At 36.7% G+C, this 25562-nt stretch overlaps 2 protein-coding genes across 2 annotated transcripts; one reads left to right on the top strand and one right to left on the bottom strand.

The window, feature by feature from the left end:
* Positions 1-2004: 2004 nt before the first annotated feature.
* Positions 2005-2640, top strand: LOC108671724. Its single transcript, XM_018159294.1, has one exon. It carries the CDS (start codon positions 2005-2007, stop codon positions 2638-2640), a length of 636 nt encoding a protein of 211 aa, XP_018014783.1.
* Positions 2641-14953: 12313 nt separating this feature from the next.
* Positions 14954-18939, bottom strand: LOC108671726 (fibronectin-like). Its single transcript, XM_018159296.2, has 7 exons — positions 18890-18939; positions 18684-18763; positions 18153-18216; positions 17585-17851; positions 17079-17372; positions 16601-16878; positions 14954-16377 (listed from the first exon to the last, which is right to left on the bottom strand). Exons 2-7 carry the CDS (start codon positions 18735-18737, stop codon positions 15937-15939), a joined length of 1398 nt encoding a protein of 465 aa, XP_018014785.1. The 5' UTR covers positions 18738-18763; positions 18890-18939; the 3' UTR covers positions 14954-15936.
* Positions 18940-25562: the final 6623 nt, after the last annotated feature.

Genomic DNA, 25562 nt, shown 5'->3' with positions numbered 1-25562 from the left:
CATTTTTTCATGTCATGGACGAATTTTTTATCGCACGGATATATTTTTCAAGTCAAGGATCGATATATATTTTTATGTTAATGAAATATTTTTCTTCACGTCAGTAATAGATTTTTTAACCCAAGAGTATATTTTTTCAGGGTAAGGATATAATTTTTTGAGTTGTTAATATATGAATGAGTGTCATAATTTGTATTACATTCATCTTATTTTTAACTGTAAAGTGTTGTTTATATCAATTTTAAACGAAAAATATGCAATTGTGGTAAAGGGACCAAGGGTGGGCGCCTTGCTCCAAGCCCATGGGCCCATGGCCCCAGGGGTGGGGCAATGGGCCCATTTTGACACTTTTTACAAAATAGTGTTTCATTAAAAATTGAATAAACATATAGGCGTCTAATTCACATTATACATTTCTCATTAGTTGTACCTTTAAACAAAACAAAGAACCACCTCGTATCAATTAAAACTTCATAAAAAATTAGTTTGAAAAAGGGGGGGGGGGCGCTGCCCCATGTTGCCCTAATCTCACACTCTTGTGACATATTATAGAAAAATTTACTCTGGTAAGTAAAATTCGTGATTTGATTGACAGGCTGTTTTGAAACAATTAATAAAAGTTTGCATTTATATAATTAAAATAATCCTCTCCCATTTTGTAATTTCATGAGAGTTTTATTATATTTGATGATAACAAATGTATCATAAAGCAAACTCTGGCACATCTAAAGACATAAATTACGACTTAACACATATAAAGAGTTATATTTTATCTGTGTTTTTAATTAGAAAATGTACGTATTAAATCTTGGAAGCGATAAGGACAAAATAAACACTATTAACTTTTTATAGTGTTTAAAACCACTTTTTCGTTCCAAACGGATTGGACCTGCAGTGCAGCTCATCAAAAGGAAAAATATTCCTCGAAAAATAGAAGAGAGAATGGGACGTTGACAGGATAATACTATTAAGAACTCAGTAATCATGTACATAAATGAAATAAAATTCTCAGAAGTTTGTTATTGATCTCACGCGTGTAAATAGTATCAACAAAAAAAGATGAAACCTTTCCATTTCAGTTAAAAATTTGTTCATTAAATCAAAAGAGGTTAAGAAGTTTCATTTAAATTTGACGATCTTACTGGCCCTTCTATAATAACATGTAGGGGCAAATAACATGGTTGTTACTTTGGTAGTAAAATGATTTAAATTGGTCATATTTGTTTCTTTTTTAGTTTCACAGAAACTACTGATTTGTAGGATACATATGTATGAATTCCAAGTTGATCCATGATTTTATTTTTTCCATGCTGTAAAACGTCGTTCTGAAGTCTCTACAGACTCGTCCGATTAGATAATGAACGAACTCTACTGGGCATTTACGATATAATAATCGCAACTCATGGGGAAATAAATAACCACGATTTTATGAGAAATGAGTTTGTGAGCGCATAGCGTTGTTATCACTTCATTACTGAGCTCTCTTTAAATAAAGATGGTTTCACATTGAATTTCATATGTATGATTCTGGGCTTATCTTATGCAGTTCGGAAAAAATTAGAGAAATTTGCATAAGGGTCACTAGACTCCGGCTAGAAGATAAAGGATCGACTTTACTTGATGCTGACGCCAATCCAGAAGGAATTCATTCAATTATTAGTTATTCAATTCATATCGTACGAACCAAGAAGATTTACAGAATGTGGATGGAACATGTTATATCTGCATGCTGATTCTTTTCCAGGGCAAGATTTCTCAAAATGCCTTAATAATCTGGTTCAACAAGTAATTATTCGCCATGCTCCCATTGAATAAATGATTTTATACAATTCAACTTTCATATAAATGGATTGAACATAGGCAACTCTACTCACGCAACCTCCGAGTTGGCGCAACGTTAAGTACAACTACTTGGCATCACATCACACAGAAACGTTTTGAAAAAATACCAAATTTTTTAGTTCAGTCCATTTATAAACACTTGGGCATTATGTAAGTCGCTACATGCACTTAAAGCGGCGCTTTGATAATCGCTCAAGGCATAGAATAGTGGGCACCAACCACACCTTGGAGCATCAACACACATGGAGGCACCAACCACACCTTGGAGCATCAACACACCTGGAGGCACCAACCACACCTTGGAGCATCAACACACCTGGAGGCACCAACCACACCTTGCATCAACACACCTGGGGGCACCAACCACACCTGGAGGCACCTACCACACTTGGAGCATCAACACACCTGGAGGCACCAACCACACCTTGGAGCATCAACACACCTGGAGGCACCAACCACACCTTGGAGCATCAACACACCTGGGGGCACCAACCACACCTGGAGGCACCTACCACACCTGGAGGCACCAACCACACCTGGGGCACCTACCATACCTGGGGCACCTACCACACCTGGGGGCACCAACCACACCTGGGGGCACCAACCACACCTGGGGGCCCTAACCACACCTGGGGCACCAACCACACCTGGGGGCACCAACCACACCTGGAGTCACAAACCACACCTGGGGCACCAACCACACCTGGGGGCACCAGCCACAACTGGGGCCTGCACGGGCAATTGTTTCAAAAAGTTGAACATATAATTTCCATAGATAATATTTACTGTCCACCATGACGTGGCAACCCGCTAAAGCCAGCCGCCACCGCCGGAGCTCGTCAAATCAACTTAACTCATCCTCAAACAACATCACTCCACCTGCTCACTTAATAGTAATTTGAAATCGTTATATCACTTTCTTTTCCTACTTGCAAATTGAAAGCAAAATCCGAATATTTTTAATGAAAAGTCCAACCCGATCCTGAAGATTGAAGGCCACTTTTTAGTGCTATGACAATATGCTCGATTGAATGTTGACCATTTTCTGCATAAATGAGCAGCAAAATGATATTGTTGTGATATTGTACGGTATTTATTTTGATATCCTCAAAAACATGAGTTTTGTAACTGAATTAGCCTGGCACAGTAACAATTAAAGAATTATGAGGTTGCATTTAAATACATTTCTTCATATCAGTATGAAATAGTTTATTTCCTGTTAATTTAGAAGAATATTATTACTAACGTACATGTTGTAAAAAATTAAAATCGTTTGGTCCGGAGTATGCATTCTGTGAACATACCTGAAGGTACAGATGTCTGCCTGTATCAAGGGTTTACGCAGTCAAAAGATGTCATCGAATATGAGAACATTTTTCTGCTTTAGACAAGGTCCCGCAAATTGACTGGTATATAAACTACTTCATTGGTTTGTTCAGCTATCCTGTATTCGTTTGATCCCCAAGAAAGTTTCCAATTACAACCCAATAGACCCCTTATTGGAGTTGTATTGCGCAAGTCTTTATTTCCCTGACCACTTGTGATCAAATTGGTAATTATTTCGCGTACTCTAACCTGGAAATTTAAGGCCCACTCATTTCATGACGCAATTGGAGGATCACAACCTTTCTATGATTACATCTCTATAACAAATCAAAAAAGCACTCTGCATGTTGTTGTTGTAATTGCCCATCCTGGATGTGGCGACTAGGTAAGGGAGGGGTGATAGGTCAGTTTTTCCAGGCTCTTAATGCCACTGGTAGTTCCACGACCATCACTGGCTCGCTGACCCGCCAGAACCATTTGATTGCATTACACAACACCCTGGACAAGCCAGGTACTCATTTATCAACCAGAGTTGGATGAATGGCTGAGTTGACCATGAGCTGAGCTTCCCGGAAGAACTTGCCTTCAGTGGGACTCAAACCCGGGAGCAAGGGGGCGAAAGACAGAGTCTCTCACCACTGCACCACCACAACTCTAACACTCGGCATTGTCACCCCACACATTCAAAGAAACTCGCGTTTTTTACACATGCAAAACCTTCATCGCTCAATGTTGAAACGTTTATGAAATTCAATTGCTTGGGAATTAAATGCAATAAAATCAATGACGCATGATGAGGTAATTAATTTAAATAAAATTTGAATCCAAATTATTCATTAACTAAACTTTGAAGCAACCTAACATATCAGCAACTTAATTGGGAGAAATTCTGGACAAGAAAACATCGACAATTATAAACTATTTAACGATTATATCCAGTACCAGCTAATGCTGCAATTTCCAAAATTCGTTGACAAACACATGCAGTGAACACATGCAGTGGACTAGTGGGGCGTGCGGCGAGAGTATAAATGGATTATACTAATGGAATATAATCGAATCCGGGAGAGAAATACCGATACTGAAAAATCAAGAAAGATTACTTGTGCATATGTAATGTTGTTATATTATTTTATAAGCTGATTATCTCTAAAGCTGTGAATTGCAAAATCAATTCATTGGATTCAGCTTTGAGAAAAAGTAGAGCAGCGAGTCGAAGCCACTCCCCCGTGCAATCTAGGAAAGTTTTAATCGAACACTGCGTAGTTCTGACTGCGATTAATGTATTTAAATAGTATAAGGCGAGTAAAAGTGTCATAGCCAATAATGTGCGTAATTAATTGTTGTCCATTCCCTTGAAATTCCAAGTACAAAATTTTTCACATATTTTTCGTTGTTAATATTTTTTAAGTCGAACCAACGTTATCTGCAGCAACTGTACATTGCTTGCAGCACCGCTAATCACGCACCACATAAAACTGTTAACAATAAAGACTGATGTCAGCAGTGAAGGCGTTTGAGTAACTTGTGAAGAATGAAAACATCAATAACGCAAAGAAAGATAGGTAGAACTCTTAATTCCCAGACACAAATGGTTGTGATCAAGATAAATTCATTCGAGATTTGAAGCATAATATATATGATGTACCATTTATATACATATATGAATTACCATGTACCCAGAGGGAAAAAACTCTGGCAGTTAATGATTAAGATTAAAACTCGAGTAATGATCATAAGGCTCGTGAATATTTGAGCTTAAAATATAATAAACATAATTTTTTCATGTCAACTTTTCAAGTAACTTTGTTTATGGGACGTGGATCTCCGAGACTTTTCAGTAGAGACCACGATGGCTTTTTCTAATCGTCACCGAAAGACCTGGATGCCTGTGCAGTATACCAGGGCCCATACTTTCAAAAAAAGTTAAGAGATCCTAAGTTCATCCGTCAATCATTGACGGCCTTTCAAACCAAATCCACCAGTCATAGACAAGAAAATAGAGCGTAAGTACTTACGGGGACTTAACGAGTTTTGAAGGTATGGCCCCTGGATGCCTGTGAAGGCCAGGTTGCCTGTGCAGCACATCAGAAAGAATTGCTGTCACCTTATTATCCACGCTCAGTTGGACAGCATCCACGCTCAACAGTCTTATTATCCACGAAATGTTGGCGGTGCGGCTCTAAAGTTATGGCGCAATTAAACTAAATCAAGCACAGTTTGCTCGTCGTCAGCTACACGTACAGCATCCGTAACAACACCTTTATAGTCCGTAGTTGGAAGACCATTGAAAAAAAACGTGAACGTGAATTTTAGCCGCAACTTTTTGCAGGCGTTCCCATCACGAGCACCTCGAACTGAGGACTAGATTTGAGCAAATTAGTAACCTCTTGTCTGAGTCGTCTCCACTAATGAGACCACACCGGCATGTGATGTTATTTGGTCAGATCACTTCATGAAGCACCTTCCATGCAACCGGAAATAAAACGATAAAAAAAAATAAATTATAAAAACCGCCGTGAATAATGGAATTACGTTGGAACCCCCCACTAATGTGCAAAAAAAATTAAAAAATATAATGAATTAATTAGAATTCAACAATTAATATGAATGTTTAAAATTTGTGTTTTATTTAACAGTGCACAGCATTGATATGTCAAATGTCCTTTATTTTACTTATTAATGGCTGAGTGCCCTAAATATAATATTTTGAATATAGCGCTAACCACAACCACAAGAAAAACCAGACCTTCTCTTTGCAAAGTATGCAACAGAAAGCGAAAATAAATATGAATGCAAATATTTCGAAAATAGAGGCAACGATTGGCAGAGTAGTATTAACCCAATTCGTTTTGTTCGAAACAATATCTTCCCTCCCGGCTTGGCTGCCATCTGTCCCTGCTATGGATTTTGGTGGGGATGACGCTGTGGTTTTCCCTTCTTTTGTAGATTTTTCGCCATCTACCTGGTCCGTTGAAACAGATTTCACAGTTTCATTACCGTCTGACTCGGATGCATGATCTCTTTTCAGTCCCAGTAACTGGAAAATTTGAAGAATGGGAACCAATTTATTTCAGAAAGGGAACAAATTATTTGACTGCATTTTTAATGGTTAGTCAAAGTCTTGATCAGGCTGCTTCTGGAAATCTGAAGTATTACAGTAGAACATATTTCTCGTGAAGTATTACTATAGAACAATTTTTTTAACACACACTGAACCTGGGATATGACACATACCATTACTCTAATGCGGTACTTATATCCCGGTTCCAGCATATTCTCATTCCTTTCGATGTCGACTGGCAACTGAGCCTCTACCACTGTCAGTCTGTAACTGACCACTCCAACGCCCTCAGGAGGTTCCCATGCCACCGTCAGGGAAGAGCTGGTGCTGTCTGTGAGCTCCACATTGGTAGGAGCCACTAAAGCTATAAGGAAAATAAAAATGAAATAATAAACGCAGTGATATTCATAAAGCAACCCAACTATTGGAAAACAAAATTGATAGCTGGAACAATAAATAGGCTCATCTTCTGGTTTCTTGGATTCTTCTAAATATACAAAAAATTGACAGTGTATGACTATAGCTAACCGAAACACCTTGTAGAGAGAAAATTCAAAATTTTTTCTTGAACTTCCTGGTAAATCTTACTTTTCTCCTTTGTTAGGACGTTGGCGCAAGTTTTCGGTCCTTTATCTGCTCCAATCACGGTGGTAATGCAAATTTCATAGAGGGAGTTCTGTTCTACATTGCTTAGGCCGTGGCTCAAACCTTTGACCTCGAAGGTTTGAGCTATCTTAGGCTGGGCAAAGTCATTCAGGTCAAAGCGTTCATAGGATATGTTGAAACGAATGCGAGGGCTATCTGGTAGAGAATAATTCCATGCCACTGAAATGGTCTGATCTTCGGCCTTCACGTTAACTTCCGTAACAGCCTGCGGAGCTAAAAAATGTATTAAATGTTGGCTCATTGTAAATGGGAAATTATGCAAGTGAATTAGAGCTGTTCAGACCGGAGTGAAATACGAGCAACTTCTGTAATTCCAATTTACTGCACAAATATATCAGATATAATTTTTTCACCGATCTTTTGAATATTGTAAAATTAGGTGATATATTAGACTTATCTTAGTATGGAATGTAAAAATTGTGTTCATTTACCTCCAGGTTCGGTGATATCACTCTCAATGACAGGTCCTTGTATGACGTTCCCTACACAATTCAGCAGGTACACTTTCGTCTCGCATTTGCTGCAAGGAGGCAGCTTCTTCTTCTCCTCCTTCAAGACCACGAGGCTCTCATCATCAAAAGTGTGAGGGTCAGGGAAGATGTTCAGAACTCTGTACCCGCAGCGCATTTTACCGTCAGGGAACTTGGTGACCACTTTGGTCACATTGTCTAAAGGGCTTTGGCATTTCGCAAGCATCGCTAGGACCATAAAAATTTTCAGTTAAATATGTTTAGAACCTTAGATTTTGTAAAAATTTTGAAATTGATACACAGATTTCCCTAGTCATTGAAAGAATTAGATACAATTCATTTCGAAATTACTTATATTCACTAAAAACTTAAAAGCAAAGATAACTCCACAAAAATTCATAAAGCATCTTTAAAGAAAACGTATCGGAGTCCAGCTCCTTCGTCAGTTTGAACGTTCTAGAACACAGATAAATCAGTAATTAGTACAGTCAAGATTACAAAAAACCTAAGCGGTAAAAACTATCTATTTACAATTTCAAGCGGGTAAGAACTAAAAGCTAAATTTAAAGTAGGCCTCTTTTTGAAAATATGCAATAATTCTAAAATGCGCAAATCAGAAACATCGGAAGTGGAAGCTAAAATCTTGAAGTCGCTATTATAAATTGGAACAACTCACTGCTCGGCGTGAGCACGCACAGCCGAATGAGAAAGGCTCTATAATAAGTTACCAGTTCTTCAACTCCTGCCTCTATGTTCTGCGACCCTAGGTTTCTGCCCTACCTAGCACCCTAGAATGCCATCCCGGTGATACTGATTTGCGCATTTTAGAATCATTGTATATTTTCAAACAGAAGCCTAGTTTAAATTTAGCTTTTAGTTCTTACCCGCTTGAAATCGTAAATAGATAGTTTTTACCGCTTAGGTTTTTTGTAATCTTGACTGTACTAATTACTGATTTATCTGTGTTCTAGAACTTTCAAACTGACGATGGAGCTGGACTCCGAAACGTTTTCTTGATAGATACTAGTATGAATTTTTGTGGAGTTTTCTTTGCTTATAAGTTTTTAGTGAATTTGCGATTCAAGCAAAGGAGTGATATTGTTACTTATATTCAGTTCAAGAGACTTTTTCAAGGTTCAATTTAATAGTCCAAACACAAACTTAATCATATTGATGATCATGGTATGAATATAATCATTGTTCAAATAAACTCTGAAGGCTTCTGACACAAAGAAAATAATGCTCATCAAGTGTCACAATGAACTTAGTTTTACATATGCAAATTACCTTCTTGTTTTGCCGCACTGCATGACGGATCAAAATCTTCTCTCCGAACCTGTTTTCCAATGGCCTGCGTATAAGACAGATAAAATAGTCGGAAAGTGATTATTCTTATATGTGAAACAATCAATAACTGAAAAGAACTCGAGAATGAGATGACAACAACAGTATTTCGCAAAAATGATATTCTCCGATGGAATGTTTTTATTATATAATTAAAGCAGAATAAAATAGGTTGCGTCGAGAGGCATCGCCTATAATTATTCTCGAATAAAGCGAGTCAGACTTAGATAGCAAAATTCAATAATTTTTTAAGCGTGTTATGCGAGTGGAAATCTATTTGCGGATAAGATTGAATTTTCTTGAATCAAATGTATATTCTTGAAACAAAAATAACCAATATTTTACCACCAACATTTTCTGCTTGAGATTGAGAATCTCTGCCACTAACCTGCAATGCCAGCAAGGTCGTCAGGATGGTCAAATTTGCACTAAAATTCCGCATTTCCTTCGGTGATCGAATATTAACCTGTAAGAGATAAATTTTATCATAATATTGCATTTTGGCATAATTAATACTAAAATATTACTGGAACACTTCTGTGAAACTTTCACTAGCCTGTCAACTAGTTAATTGAACACGTTATCATCTCACCTTTTCTATGAAGGTTATTCTTCTCTTCACTGAGATGCTTCCATATAGCGCCAACCACAGCGAACGTATGAAGAGAACCCGGCAGCACACACACCACATTTAAATGCCTGATCATTTCGTGCCTCTAAAACCTCGATTTTATCAGTCGAAACACTAAGAAGGAATATAACAAGCTCACATTGATAAGATTTATAGCTTAAATTGCTGAGATCTACTCAATATAGTTAAGTCGTTTCGAGGCTTGTGCATATTATTGAAAGCGTCAGAATTAAAGTAACATACAGATGGAACTGCCATATATTCTTTCACTAGTAAATTGTATGTGCATGAAGTTATATTAAAAATTAGTAACCTAAGTCATTTGTTGAGAGATACCCTGCATCGATGAACATCATTGAAGTTCCATGTTCTAGAAATTATATAATCATGCAACCGTTGAAAATTTTGGTAGATGGAGCGATGCCGGTATTTGAGAACCTTAAATTATTACTAATTTTCCATAGACATTTTCCAGTCATTTTCTAGATGGTAACTCTAGAGGTGCAACGAGCTTAAGGGGACCGTACACGTCAAAATTTTGGATTTTGGCTTTTCCGGGTTTTTAGTCCCGTCTTAAAGCTGACATTCTGACCTATCCAACGGTACCAAAACCATCTCGGTACGTTGATTTATGCATTCACTACAGATCCCAAAAGGGGAGCGGGTGTCCGGCCCCCTTCAGTAAAGTCTAGGGAGTAATTACACGGCCGGGAATTATAAAGTAAATCGTCTGACGTAAAGCGGCCAATTATGACATTCTCCAGTTACTATACTCATCTTAAAGCTGCTTTTCTGACGCATTCAACGGTACCAAAACCATCTCTGTACGTTGATACCTTCGTTTACTACAGATGCCAAAGGGGAGGAGGGGGAGGAGGGTTCTTTAACTTTAACATAGGCAGTAAATACCAGCCCAGAGCGTACAAAAGAGAGTGTTGTGGTCAGCTGGAGCCAGTGCACCTCCTGGCACCGCACGTGGATGAGGTGCGCTAGCACTTGCTCCGAGCATCCTCGAGTGGAATCGAGCTCCAGCAACGTTTAGTTTCGTATCCTTGCTACATTTAGTGGGTATTCGCATGCTCCCGCCGCGACTTTGTCGTGTCCTAGTGAACATTCACACCTATTGTCACATCTCCTCCTAGAGTTTTGAAGCTACAGCGATGAGACATACACCATTCGATTCGCACGATTCGCAATTAAAATATCTAGATATTGTGGGTCCATTTTTTCGATTTCGTTATAGTTTTGAAAATATTTTGAAAAAAGGGGGAAATAGGGTAATTTTCGATAAGTCGACATTTTTCAGAAAAATCATAATAAAAAGAGAACCAAGAAAAAAATTGAAAAAATGGCCCGACAATCGCTAGATATGGTCTTTACGCATTGAATGATACGTGTCTCGATGTTGTAACACGATATTTGTAGGAGGAGATATTTTTCTAAAATACCCCCTTATTGGCCGTTTTCTATGAATTTCACGTTTTCTTTCATTTTTTTCGAAAAATTTACACGAACAAAAAAGTCTTAGAATTTTGTTTTACATATGTGTACCAAGTTTGGAGACGATACTTCCCTAAATATAGAAAATAGATTTTGACGTGTACGGTCCCCAAATCACTCCGGCTTGAAACCAAACATTATATGGGTTTCGATACTACTGTCATGTTATACCTGAAAAAGCCTGGACATGTGTGCTCCGTTTTCGAGTCTGACATTTTCCCAAGACAACAGCATCCCAAGTGAATATTAATGTAAAAACTCTGGGAAATATTCAACTGAGAATTCATTTACGAAAATGAGGAGCTCCACTTTACAGAGCCCTGGTCGCGTACAAAATCTCGCATGTACAACCAGTTGAATCAAATGTATTCATTTCAAAGTATTACCGGAGCAATTTATAGGGGAAAATAACATTGCTGTGATGATTTTCAGTATAAGTATCCGCGATCCGCCATTCATTCAAAATTGCATGCGGCAATACTGATACTTATATATTATATTGTCAGTTGACTATATTAATTGAACCTTCTAACATCGAAAAGAGACGCAACAGTAATCAACAAGCATCAAAGGCAAGATTCCCGCTATAATATTCATTAATTAGCAATGATGACCCGTGAGCTTGACCAATTAGAGCAAAGGAATCAACTATCGCATCTCCAGAAAATATTTCGTTAAGAGTTCATATTTTTAAATAAACTATAAAACAACTTCCACTGAAGATCTCCTTCTACAATTCTTGAGAGGAAATGCACTTTTCGCACCTAAACCATGAAATTTAGGAAGAAATTTTCAAAAATTCCATGTTGCTAGTTGGATGTTCTGGTACTTAATTACATATGAATTCTCTTAATTTAAATGTCTCCCCGAACAGTTAATATTAACTAAAGCGATAATTCGTTTAGAGAGCAAAGCAATTTGCTAAAAAATTTGCAATGATTCCATCAGCTGACAAGAATGAAATGGATGCAAAAATGGTAAAATTAAGTGTACCTTTTTATACGATTCTCAATATAATTATTCCTTTCCATCTCTACTGTTCGCATGCGTAATTTTATTTTCGATGTGTCGCTTCATTTTCTTACTGATTTAAAAATAAAAAAAAACTTTCTATATACGCAATACACGTTGTGCAATTTAAGCTCATTGTCGTGCAGCAACCAAGCGCCTAAAAGAACTTGTAATATTGAAAGCAGGTCTCGAATAACTGTAGTGCGTTACCAAGATCTTCATGCATAAAGTTTAGCTGAGTTCATCACTTGCCGAATAGTATTATTTTCGAGACTATGGTTTGGCGACGCCTGAAAAAGTATAGATGCAAAAAATTCGTAAAATGTACATTCGATGAATGGAATAAAGATCCACATATTGTTAGTACTAAGATCAGTGAATGGTAGAGAAGTTTATTTCGTGACTTCTACTTAAACATGGCTTGATTTCAACTGCTAAGACTGGCAAAGAAGTTAAACATATTAGATATTAAGATGTGGCAGATAGTAGCCCAAATTGCATAATTGTTTCATAGCGCCATATTAATTTATTTATTATATTCATGAATTTCTAGTAACAGTAATATACTAATATTCATTTCTCGCGTTATGCGTTGCATTATGGCTCAACTTCAACTTATAAAAACGTGCTCAATCCTTTTTTGCGCTTTCCAGTATTAATTCATTCGCGTAAATGAACTGCCCAGTCGAGTTTTACGTTCCATTAGCGTTCCCCAGATTACAGAAGTCGGCTTATAGGTGACTCAGGCGCCTTTAGGCCACCTAACTGCATTCAGCGGCTATTTACGAGCCGATTGTGGGAGTCGATTGCCCGATAGGCTGAATATACGAAATCAGACCGAAAAAAGCAGTTGGCCAGGCTTCTGTGGGCAGACGCTGTCATTTGAGCGAACCATGACCATCTCCCGCTCATCATATGGCGTCGATGTATGTACACGCGTACGTTTGTCAAGGCATATGATGAAACGAAAGGAGAATTGATTTTTAAGCTTACTTGTTGTAAGATAATAATTTCAATAATTATAGGACAAAAATATCTGGATTTATTCAAATAAAATTTTAAATACCACAGGATGCTTGAAAGCATGGAAATATAATTAAGGGGATCAAGCGCAGAAAAATACTTGATAAGTACGGGGCAGTAAAAAAATAATGCTTGTAGCTCCAAGAGATAAATTTCAAATTCTCGTCATAACATAGATAACTAATATATAAGCTGTTAATTGACAGAAAAAGCAACAGATGCATGTTCGATTTTGCATTCAGGGCCTACAAGTATTTTATTAAATGTTCAGGTCGATAAGATTTGGGATGAAACTGCTTAAATATTGTGATGACAGCGCATTGCCTGATCATTGAACAATGTGCCTTCGGTTATTCAAACAAGGTCTAAAAAATTTCAATATTTCCAGGTGCGGTTGACAATTGCATCATATTGTGGTGCGGTTCACTTAATTCCTTCGGGAAATAACGCTCGCTTTATTCAATGGTGGTTACTGTGCGTGAGTGTCTGTAAATGATTTGGGTGCAGGACCGACTCCAATTGGGTCCGAAGAATTAACCCTAAACCGCCACCGAACCTTAACGAAGGAAATGAAAACCAAATACCCTTAAATTTACTAAAACGAACACTAACCACGAAAACACATAGTGGAACACTGTAAACACGAAAATAACTAGTGGAGCACTGTAAACACAAAAATATCGAAACAATTAATCCTAATCTAAATGACGGAAGGTGGAGTGGAACACGAGATACGGGGCCCGACGGTAGGTAGAGTAGTTGGGGCACACAGTAAGGACCCAGCAGGCATCTGACGTTAAAACAACGTTGATTATTGGTTGATTTCAGGTTGAAATGTTGAACAACCAAAATTAAACGTCATATCAAAGTCGAAATCTGACCAACACTAGAAGGGACGTAAAATAACCTTATTCCAACATTGAAATAACGTCGATATTGGTACGTTGAATTTATACTAATTTTTAAACGTTGAATCAATGTTGATATCAGGTTGAGGTGCTGAACAACCCAACTTATACGTCCAATCAACGTCGAAATCTGATCAAAACTAAAACGGATGTAAAACAATCTTATATCAACGTGAAAATAACGTCGATATTGGTATGTTGAGTTATTACTAATTTTTAAACGTTGAATCAATGTTTATTTCAGGTTGAAATGCTGAACAACCAAAATTAAACGTCTGATCAACGTCGAAATCTGACCAAACTAGAACGGACGTAAAACAACCTCATTTCAACATTGAAACAACGTTGATATTGATACGTTGAATTCTTCCTAATTTTTAAACGTTGAATCAATGTTGATTTCAGGTTGAAATGCTGAACAACCAAAATAGCAATGTCGTAGTAGTAACATTGATTCAACGTTGCATTGAAACGTCAGTACGACGTTTCATGAGAGACGTTGCTTCAATTTTCATTCTAAACCTATTTTCACCCCGATCTCAATGTCGTAATGCGTAGTTGTTTCAACGTCGATTCAACCATAGAATTCAACGTTGCAGCAGCGTCGTAGTAGCAACATCGATTCAACGTTGCATTGAAACGTCAGTACGACGTTTCATGAGAGACGTTGCTTCAATTTTCATTCTAAACCTCCTTTCACCCCGATATCAATGTCGTAATGTGTAGTTGATTCAACGTCGATTCAACCATAAAATTCAACGTTGCAGCAACGTCGTAGTAGCAACATTGATTCAACGTTGAATTGTAGTTGATTCAACGTTGAAAAATCGGGATTTAATTGTCAGTCTATGTGGAAAAAAATAAAATAAGTTTACATTTCAATACTTAATAAGGTCCTCGCTCATTTCGTAATTTCATACGAGTTTCAATATATTTGATGATAACGAATGACTCACCAATCAAACACTGCCACATATAAAGACGTAAACCGCAGTACGACTTAATACAATATGAAACGTTATATCTTATCAGTGTTTTAGCGAGAAAGTGTACGTCTTAAATCTTCGAAACGATAAGGACAGAATGAACACCATTGGCATTTGATAGATTATTTTACTGCACACGTAAAATCATGTACAAAAGTAATTAGTAATTATGCACAAAAATAAACAAAGTTCGTTAATGACCTCATACATGTATATATTTTCAACAAGCAACATGAAGATAAACTTTTCCATTTCAGTTAAAAATTTTTTCAGTAAATCAAAAACGATTAAGAAGTTTAGTGTAAATTTGACGATCTAACTGGGCCTTCTAAGATAACATGCAGATCGCAAACTAATTGATTTTTTATCTTGACCTAAAACTTTGTTAGTAAAATGATATAAATTGGTCATATATGTTTCTTAGTTCATAAGAAACTTCAATACATAATACATATGCAAGAATTGGAAGTTGATCCACGAATATATTTTCTCGACGATAAAAAAAGTCATTCTGAAGTCTCTTCTGACTCGCCGATTAGATAATTAAGGCACTATACTGGACCTTTACGATAAAATAATCGCAACTCATGTAGGAATAAATACCCTCGATTTTATGAGAAATCCAGGTTTATGAGCGCATAGCGTTGTTTTTACTTTATTACTATATGCCCTCTGAAATTTAAGATTGTTCAACAAATGAATTTAATACGTATGATTCCTTGGCTTGTCTTAATAAAGCAGTTCGGAAAAAACGAGGGTAATTTGCATAAGTGTCACTAGACTCCTGCTTAGAAAATAATGGGCAGACTTTATTTGGGGCTGACGCCAATCCATATAAAATTTATTCAATCGTTGTCATTCAATTCATACCATAGAGCATAGACACCTAGAAAATCTATTTAGATCAATAAACGCAATTAAGCTCTCTGCTCATATTCTATAGTGCATCCGAAAAATTTAACCAAAATGTGCATCTATCTCATGTTACAGCAAGATGAAATGGGTGCACCGTAGAATTTTGTTATTTCCGCAGTCACTGCTTAAAATAAATATGAGTAAAATTAATCATACAAATCAATTTAATTCCATTTATGCCTTTTTGTTTTGGTTTCTATCTTATGCTAATAATAATGCAAAGATTATTCTGGACACTTTTTTAGATAATCTAAACAATCTCGGATTTTGGAGCAACACCTTGACTCAGAAGGCGAGCACCTGGATCGCTGACGGCGCCTTCTTTCGGGAAATGTGCAGGATTTACATTGTCATTAGAAAAATCCGGGATATACTTACCCATTTTTCTGATGATTTTTTCTTTGTTTTTCCCAACAAAGGCCTTCCCTTTGCAACAGCAGAAAGCGAAAATAAATATGAATGCAACTATTCCCAAAATGGATGCAACGATCGACAGAGCAATGATAACCCAATACGTTTTGTCCGAAACAATATCTCCACCCCCGCCTTGGCTACCATCTGTCTCTGCTGTGGATTCTGGTGGAGATGGCGCTGTGGATTTCCCTTCTTTTCCAGAATTTTCACCATCCGCGTTGTTCGTTGAAACAAATATTCCTGCTTCGTTACTTTCTGACCCGGATGCATCAACCGTCTGAAATAATTGATGGTTCTTTACTCCCAGTGACTGGAGGAATTACAGTAAATGAGTGAAAAACCATTTATTTTATAAAATGAATAAATTATATTTCTGCTATTTTAATTGTTAGTGAAGCCCTTGGCTGGTTGTTACTAAAAATTTTAAACATATTCTTAATGCAGCATTGCTTCAAACTTATTTATTTAAACACACACGACACCTGGGATAAGACACACACCTTTACTCCAATGCGGTATTTATATCCAGGTCTCAGGTTTTTAATTGTGTAACTATGAAGCTCGGCAGGCAGGGTATACGTGGTGGCTGCAAGAGTAGAGAGTTGAGCCTTGGGTCCTTCCAGCTTATACTCATTCCTTTCAATGTCGTCAGGCAGCTGAGCCTCAGCCACCGTCAGTTTGTAGTTGACCACTTCAACGCCCTCAGGAGGTTCCCATGCCACCGTCAGGGAGGAACTGGTGCTGCCTATGAGTTCCAGGTTGGAAGGAGCCGGGAAAGCTTGGTGGAAAATTGAATAGATAGAATGAACGCATAGAAACGCATTCACCAACCAAACTATTGGAAAACAAGATTAGTAATAGAGAAAAAAAAATCTCAAAATCCAAGTGAAATTCAGACAGTGTACCGCTAAAACTAACCGATAAATCTTGAAAAAGTAAGATGTCAAATTTATTTTGGAACTTCCTGGTAAATCTTACTTTTGGGCTGTGTTGGAATTTTGGCGCAAGTTTTCGTGCTCTTTTCTTCTCCAATCAAGGTAGTAATGCAAATTTCATAAAGAGAGTGATGCTCCACATTGCTCAGGCGATGAGTCAAGCCATTAACCACAAAGGTTTGAAGTTCCCTAGGCGGGGTCAAGTCGTTCAGGTCGAAGCGTTCATAGGTAATACTGAAACTAACGAGAGGGCAATCTGGTAGAGGATAACGCCATCCCACTGAAATTGCCTGGTCGTTTTCGGCCTTCAGGTTGACGTCCGAAACAGCCTGTGGAGCTAAAAAATCTATTAAATAAGTGTTTCTTAATAATGAAAACTAGGCAACTTTGTTGCGGACTCAACCGGAGTCGAATAAGAACAACTTCTGCCATTCCATTTGAGTGAACAGAGATATTTAATAAATTATTTCTATCTTTCTCCTCAATATTTTCGGTAATGCGGAATGCAATATTCATATTGCATGGAAGTTGAAAAAAAAATTCAACTACCTCCAGGTTCGGTGAATTCCCTTTCAGTAACTGGTCCTTGTATGACGTTCCCTTCACCGTTCAGCAGGAAAACTTTCGTCTCGCATTTGCTGCAAGGAGGCAGCTTCTTCTTCTCCTCCTTCAAGGCCACGAGGCTCTCATCATCAACAGTGTGAGGGTCAGGGAAGATGTTCAGAACTCTGTACCCGCAGCGCTGCTGACCGTCGGGGAACTTGGTGATCACTCTTGTCACGTCGTCCAACGGGCTCTGGCATTTCGCAAGCATCGCTACGAAAGGAAATTAGATTAACTTTAAAATTGTTTAAAATCATAACAAAGAGGAAATATTCTAAGTGATACGCCAGCAGCGCAAGCCAATGAGTAAAATATCGACAAATACAACCCGTCATCGCTCATATTTCAAAATCAAGTTATATGTTCTGATATGAGACAGATATTTCATGTTCCTATGTTATGAATCATATTACCTATTCAATTGAATATCTCTATACTTTTTCTACCACAAATATACGGCCCATAAAGTTCCAGATAAAGTTTATGTACAATTTGGTGATATATTGCGCATTACCCTGTAATTTTTCCTGACTGCATGAGTTGTCGGGATCATCGTTGTGAATCGGCAATCCAGTGACCTGTAAGAAGAAAATTCAAGTAAACGGACCGTGATAAACCTCGTCCGTGGAATATTATCTACATAGAATGATGGAATGCCCGTCATTGAAGTAGCACGAATGAGATTTTCAAATGAACATGCGAAAAAAGGTCGAGGTTGCATCAAGCAGCAACATCAGGCAAAGCGTCTGTTCATCCACGAATTGGAGGAGTCATGCAGAGGGACGGACTTTTGGTCGAGGTTCTACCTCGACGCATTTACACAACAAGTGGCACATGACCTCGTTTAAAGCATACATCAACTTTGATATTTTCAATTTTGTTTTGTCGCAGTAAACCGGTTCATTAGAGGAATTAAATCTAAAATTCAAGAGGTAGCCAATTTAATAGTTTCATGCGAGTGTATTTTATGGGAACTGACAAAACCAAGCACAAATAATTGTCTACATTTCAAAGTTTTTTCTAGTGATATGGGTTGTTCACTTACTTGTAATGCCAATAGGGTCAGCAGGACGACCAAGATTTGCCTCCAGTTTTTCATTTTGCAGTAAGGGTCGAATGTTGAATCTGAAAAATATCGATTTAAGATCTTTATTATTCATGACTATAATTTATTTATTAGATCACTGAAGCATATGCGTGAAACTTTGACTAGCATATACACTACTTGAATAAACAAGTTCTATACTCAACTTTTTCTATAGAGATTATTCTTCTCTTCCGCTACTTGCTTCTTCACCTGACCAACCTGACCGAACTAATGAAACTGCGATCAAAAGACGCCTTCTTATAGAATGATCGCAACATTGATAAGGATTATAGAGAGCTTACAATGATAAGATTTATAGCGAGCTTCGAATAGAGTCTAGTCGTTACGTTCCTTTACGTGCTATTTGATGTGCCAGATTAGAAAAGATGAGTCATCCGATATGAAAACTTTTATTAAATATACCGTTTGGTTAATTACTAATATTTCAATACCTATTTACGCCTGCACTGTATAAAAAAAACAACTTTAATTACAAGTGTCACATTACCAATTGGCCAGAAGTTCAATGATTTTTTCTTTAAAAAACTTATGCGCAGTAAATTAAATTGAAACAGCATTAAATTATGTTGAGACCTTAATCATTAGTTCTTGTATACCCTGCATAGATGCACATCATTGGAGTCACCGTATTCAAAAAATTATCACATCAACATCTAAAGACAAATTTAGTAGATGGTGCGATGCTTGAGAACCTTAACTATAAGTAAATATTCATACTTCAGAGCACATCAGTTCGATCCAATCGTCATAAGTTACGATTATTCTGCCACGTTATACCATCAAAAGGCCTAGACATGCGTGCTCACTAACACTTGATGCCAGAGAAAAATCTCTCACATATAACTCATTGAATCAATTACATCTCTTCAGGGCGCACTAAGGGAATACAAAATTCATTTTTAAGAGAAATTTCAATATTAGGATTGGTGAAAATGAAATTCTGTTATCAAAACATAATATAATTCTTATATTGTATCAAAAACACAAGATAATGCCGGTTGATTAATAAAACAGAAATAGTTTTCCATCATATAATTAATCGAACTATCTAACATTGAAAAGAAACGAAGCAGTATTAAAAAGCATAGAATGCAACACTGAAGCTAAAATTTTTAATAAAACTTAGAAGGGCGCGTAGGCCTGACCACAGCAAGCGAATCAAGAAACGTATTTCTAGAAAATATTTCAGGAAATAATAGATATGCAGCTGCTAAATAATTCTTGCAGTTAGATATTTGCTAAAGATCTCTTTCCGAAATTCTTGAGGGGAAATAAACTTTTCGCTCTAAAACAGGAAATTTAGGAAATATAAATTCAAAAATTCGATGATGCAAGTTCTATAAAATATTAATTGAAAAACACAAGAATGTTGCGAAAACAGGCCTTAATAAATAGCTACAACTTCCAATACAAAATGCAAAAATGCAACGATATCAGTTTCTCATATTAGAATTTCACAACAACCACAAGGATCATTTCGTATTCAGAAGAATCACAGAATACACATCGGAATAATTTTACTCCAGGAGAATTTTATAAGTTGCAGTATCATTTAACACCTGGTGTAAATCACCAGGTGTTAAATAGCCAGTATCCCATTCCTGGTGAAAAGAGCTACAGCAGGGATTCCAGCCCATTTTTTATTAAAAGATGATGCCGGGATGCGACGAAGCAAGCAGGTGCGTGGCGTGAGTAAGTTGATTTCTTATTAGCATTGCCGGAGAATTATGTTCCATTATGTATTAAATGCATGATTATCAGCAGATCGATGAATAAATTATAACGAATTTATTACTTCCATTCATGTAATAAATGATGACATGGCTTGACTTATTAATATATTAAACTGTGGAAACTATACTGCGACTATCTAAAGAAAAATCATTCAAGATTGTTCTCATTCACCTACACCATACACTACATAGTCTTATTATTTCACAAAAATAACAACAAATTATTCTCTTGACTAATTTTCCACGCATGACGTAACCTCAACCCTAAATAATTTTAGATTACCTTGTCGAGAACCGGGAACTTAAATTCTAGTTCGATTTAGATTTCGATTCTACAGTAGAAGGAAATAATACTTTTCAAATAGGAATCTCGCTCAATGCGAATGAGGTAGTCCGCAAATGCCGGCTCAAAAAATAAATATAATCAGAGAACATTTATACAAATAATCAGATGGCATTTATTCAAATAATCATAGAGCATTTATTCCTGCAAAATATTTTAAGTTCAATTTAAACGTCTTAATTTACGTCACTTGGTACTGCGAGAACTGACGGGGCTCACAACGGGCTTCATCATCGTCTGCGTCTTCATTGGAGCCTGTACGGGATAGTGAGACTGTCCGACGGCCAGAACGAAATTGATATCTGAAAAAATCAGACAATTGCTCACGAAAAACAGGGACAATTGCTCGAGAAAAGCTCAGATAATTGCTCACGAACAATTGAGATAATTACTCACGAAAAAATCAGACAATTGCAATCAGACAATTTTATCTGTCTCCATTGAAAGCATATTGTGTATCGATCTTATTTCCCGCACCTAATAAGTGATCGACTTTGAAATTTCAATAGAACATGTAATGATTTTAAAACCCTACACATGATGTTTGCGTTGAAGCCCTCTGAAATGATTTTCATCTAAACCATTTAATTAACAACAACAAGAAGCAATACTTACTTAGGAGAAGATTCTGTAGCATCAAACATGTGCACCTGTGCAATCTATCAGAAATGATCGATGATTTGTACCAATTAATCAATAATGATTAATGAAGAATGATTGGTATCAATCAATCATTGATAAATGTTATATTGAACATAAAAAATTATAACTCAAAATTTGTAGCATAACATAGATATTCTATCTGTATTATTACCATATTTGGTACATTACTTATCCGTAGTAGAAAAATTATCTGTTAAATAAATTTTCACTATTTTATTTAGGAATTAAATGCAAAGAGTGTTCTGTTATGATCAGATAATTCTTTGCACGCACATTTTGTTCAATTACCAACGCGTTTCGATATGTGCAGAAAATCGTTTCTCTACTGCAATTTCGACATACTTCCATAGGATAGAATTCGAATATTCTGCAACAGTAAAAGAACTCAATTTTACGTTCAATTGTTTTTTTTTGGTAGATTTCAATTAACACTAAATTAAAAATTTGAAAACAAACGTGATCAGTATGTAATGAAGCCTTATCATCGCCTTATCTTTTCCTTATTGTTTTGTAGGCTATAAAATTATATTTTAACGCTCGATGTTCTTCACCGCATTATAAAATGTGTTTGTCATGCCTAAATCCTGGGACTTACATGAATAATTTAATTAACTTTCTTTTTTAATTAATTAATTAAGCTTTCAGTTCGTGTCTTTAATTTGTCATGAAAAATGTATGAGTAATTTATTCATTAATTTAATTAATTTCGATCGGTGTGGATCAATTACCATCAATGAAAGATGAAACCTATGTTTTGAGCTATTATCGAATATTCATTGCCACTTTTGTCTAATTTGCTGGTGAATAGGTGAAAAACGAGTTAACATTATTTTACGGCTATTACACGATGTGCCTCTATCATCGAACAAACTTTTTTTAAGTCATTTTGTGGCTGGGTCCTGAACTTATAGCGTTCGTATATATGAAGGCTGTCCTTCAGCGTTACAAACAGTCTTTGCCTCACCAGTAATTTTATTACAGAAACATTATTTTAAGTGTTTCAGTGCTTTTAAAATTATTTTTAAGCACATAATTTGTAAGCAATGACTATGAAATTATATACACGCATTCCAAAGCTCAATTGCACTATGACGAGGATATTATTCTCAATTTTACCTCCTTCCTTTTTAAATTAAAACTTTAAAACGGATAAATTCAGCCGCTTCGTTATTCTTTTTCACCATATTTTGTAACCAATAATTGTGAAATTAAGTAAATAGTTTTTATGATTTATTGCTCTGTGACGAGGATATTTACAACCTCCCGTTTTCAGTTGAAACGGTAAAACGGAAGAAACGTAACCTAACCTAACCTAACCTAACCCATCTTAACCTAGCCTGACCTAAAATAAGCAGGTAAAAATATAAAAATTATCTTCGCCACAGCGCATTGGGCAGGAAAAACTGAATTTAATTACATAATTATAGGTACAAATTGAGGGGAAAGAGCGTGCCGGACTGCCTGAATTTAATCATTCTACCGTTATATTTGAAAACGAAACGAGAAGGTTAGCGTGAGAAAACCATTCTCGCTAGCGCTCAATGATCACTGGAATGACTGCATTTAATTTCATAATTATTGGTTACGAGTTTACTGAATGTGGCGTGCCGAACCAGAATGGCCCACGCAGTAGCCTACTATAACGTTCGCTCTCTTTTAGCGAATTATTACAATGCAACCAGTTAAATTTTTATCAACCGCAGAGTTTTTTCCTGACAAGGAACATTACAAAAGAAGTAGCTTCGCTGGAGTTTAATTAACAACGCTAAATTTCATATTATTATGATTATTATGACACTATAGGTAAGAATAACGGAAAATAAAAATTCTGCAAGGAGAGACTCACATATCATGCATGTGTGTGAGGAATAATCAGTTCGAAGATTTAAGCTCTGATAAAAGATTGGGAAGGCAAATCTGCAAGTTCCAGGTCCCGAGAGGGTAGAGTTGTAAAATTTAGGAACCGCAAAAAGTTCGCTTTAATACTTGGAATTACTCTAGTCCTAGTACTCTTAATATTATAATTGGAGTTATCCCAATATTTGTTAAGTTTTCACGGCGAACTTTAAGACAACTCAACGCATGTAAATACGAGCCCATATGAACGAACGGAGAAAAAATTGCATGAAAATTAAAAGATCTCAATTTGTACTGACAGGTGCAGGAAATTGTTTCAAGCGGAAAGATAATAAGCGTCATATTTCTCAAGGATATAATGCATGTTATACTAACAAACTTACTGAAACAATCACTCTATCGTACGTTACACCAACGTGAGTGTAATATTAGTCATTGTTTCCTAGCACCTCATCATGACTCCTGCTCGAGGTTTTCTCTCTTTATTTGTAACTTGTATACATTCTGAAGGAAGCGTTTAATCTTTTTGCAAGTTTTTATAGTCAAGAGAACAAGGGAAACACTTTTTTATCGCATTTTCGAGGTATAAAAAAATAGACCGGTATTTGAATACAATTTTGCGTAAAATTAATGAATACATTACACAAATTAAATGGATAGGCTCGCACATATCTTAGATATCTAAATTTAAGCCCACCAATTTACAGTTATTCTGCGCACATATAAGTTAATGCTATAACTTTTGAACCAGAGCGAATACCGTACCTATATCAGATATGCTGCTGACATTTAACAATGGTGACACAGTTCAGAACTTAGAGCATACATCTTCCTTTACATAACTAGTGGTATAAAATTTGTTAGTTACTTGCGCTTAGTTACTAACAAGAAGTAAAGTCTTCCGATAAATATAGAATAAGAGCACGAGTTTCGACGGAAATCGTACATCAGTAAATTATCAGTAGAAGCTTTTATGCAAAGCCCATTGAAATTGAACCAGAGCGCAGTGCCCTAAATTAGCTGTGGAACACGGATCTTCGGTCTTCAATCCCAGCTCTCCATTCGTGGTCGGAAACAGCCGCTGTAAACTTCAGCACCTTCGGATGCACTGCACTCCGACGTTTTTGCGAGATTGCGACGTGGGCTTAGGATTCAAGCCAGCAAAGTACCTGCAAGAAGTCCTTACACGAGTCCACTATCACTATAATGATGATAGCTGATAGATACCTCATTCGAAAAAAGGAGCCAATAATTTAACTTTTATGCCTGACTAGCTAAGGCTGCAATGCATTGTAATCATCAGCTCCTATCAACAACTCTCCTATGGTGCGGGCATAGCATTGCACCGACGCTTCTATGGACCTGTTCATGAGAGGTGCTTTCTGCGCGATGAAGCCAAACGCTCAATGCGCTTTGAAATATTTTAATTTAGTTTTATAACAATCAGAAATCGTCAAATTTAAATGATTATATTTTTACTTACCTGAAAAAGGATCAGGAAAATATTCGCCATGCATTTTTATGAGAAGCTGATGATGTGATGAACTGACGAGCAGTCAATATATGTAATAGGAATCACGAACCTCTGCAGGAATTCCAGAGTAGCGCAGGCTGCACGCGGGTATTCATAGTTGAAAACGTAGTAGGACGCGAAGAGACTTCGCACACGACTTGCTGACTGAAAGCAAGCACGGCTCTGCGAGCTTGCACTAGTGATGGCCCTGAAGAAGGAAAATGAGGTCATCATAAATAATTCTTCTATTAAAAGTACAGAATACAGAGGTTGTACTTTAATTTCTCTCATAGGTCGACGTATTTTATGAAAGAAAATCGATAATTTAGTGGGATATCTTGAAATTAACCAAGCATAAACTTAGAAAAATTATTTGAACTATCAAAAGTAAGAGATCTCACCAAATACATAGAGTATAGGTCGTGTGGCCTTTTGCAGTGGAAGCTCACAAGGAAGAGTCAGTTCCTGCAGAGAGGAATTCGTTGTTAATGCTAGAAGAAACTCGCACTAGTATGCTAGCAAAACATAGGTTACAAAGCCTTAGTGATCCTTACAAGTATTTATGTGAATAAATGAAAACTCTAAGTTGTATATGAGAAGAAATACAGAGACTCAACTCACATCGACCAAAGGAAGCAGTCTCAACATCTTCTTTGAGTTGCAGCATGAGTAGCCAAATAACTCCCACACTGACAGAAATTTGACTG

The sequence above is a fragment of the Hyalella azteca genome, unplaced genomic scaffold (assembly GCF_000764305.2).
Source record: "Hyalella azteca isolate HAZT.00-mixed unplaced genomic scaffold, Hazt_2.0.2 contig5102, whole genome shotgun sequence".
In the NCBI taxonomy this organism is placed as follows: Eukaryota; Metazoa; Arthropoda; class Malacostraca; order Amphipoda; family Hyalellidae; genus Hyalella; species Hyalella azteca.
Note: the sequence above shows the minus strand (reverse complement) of the source record. Positions and strands in the feature narration are given on the sequence as shown.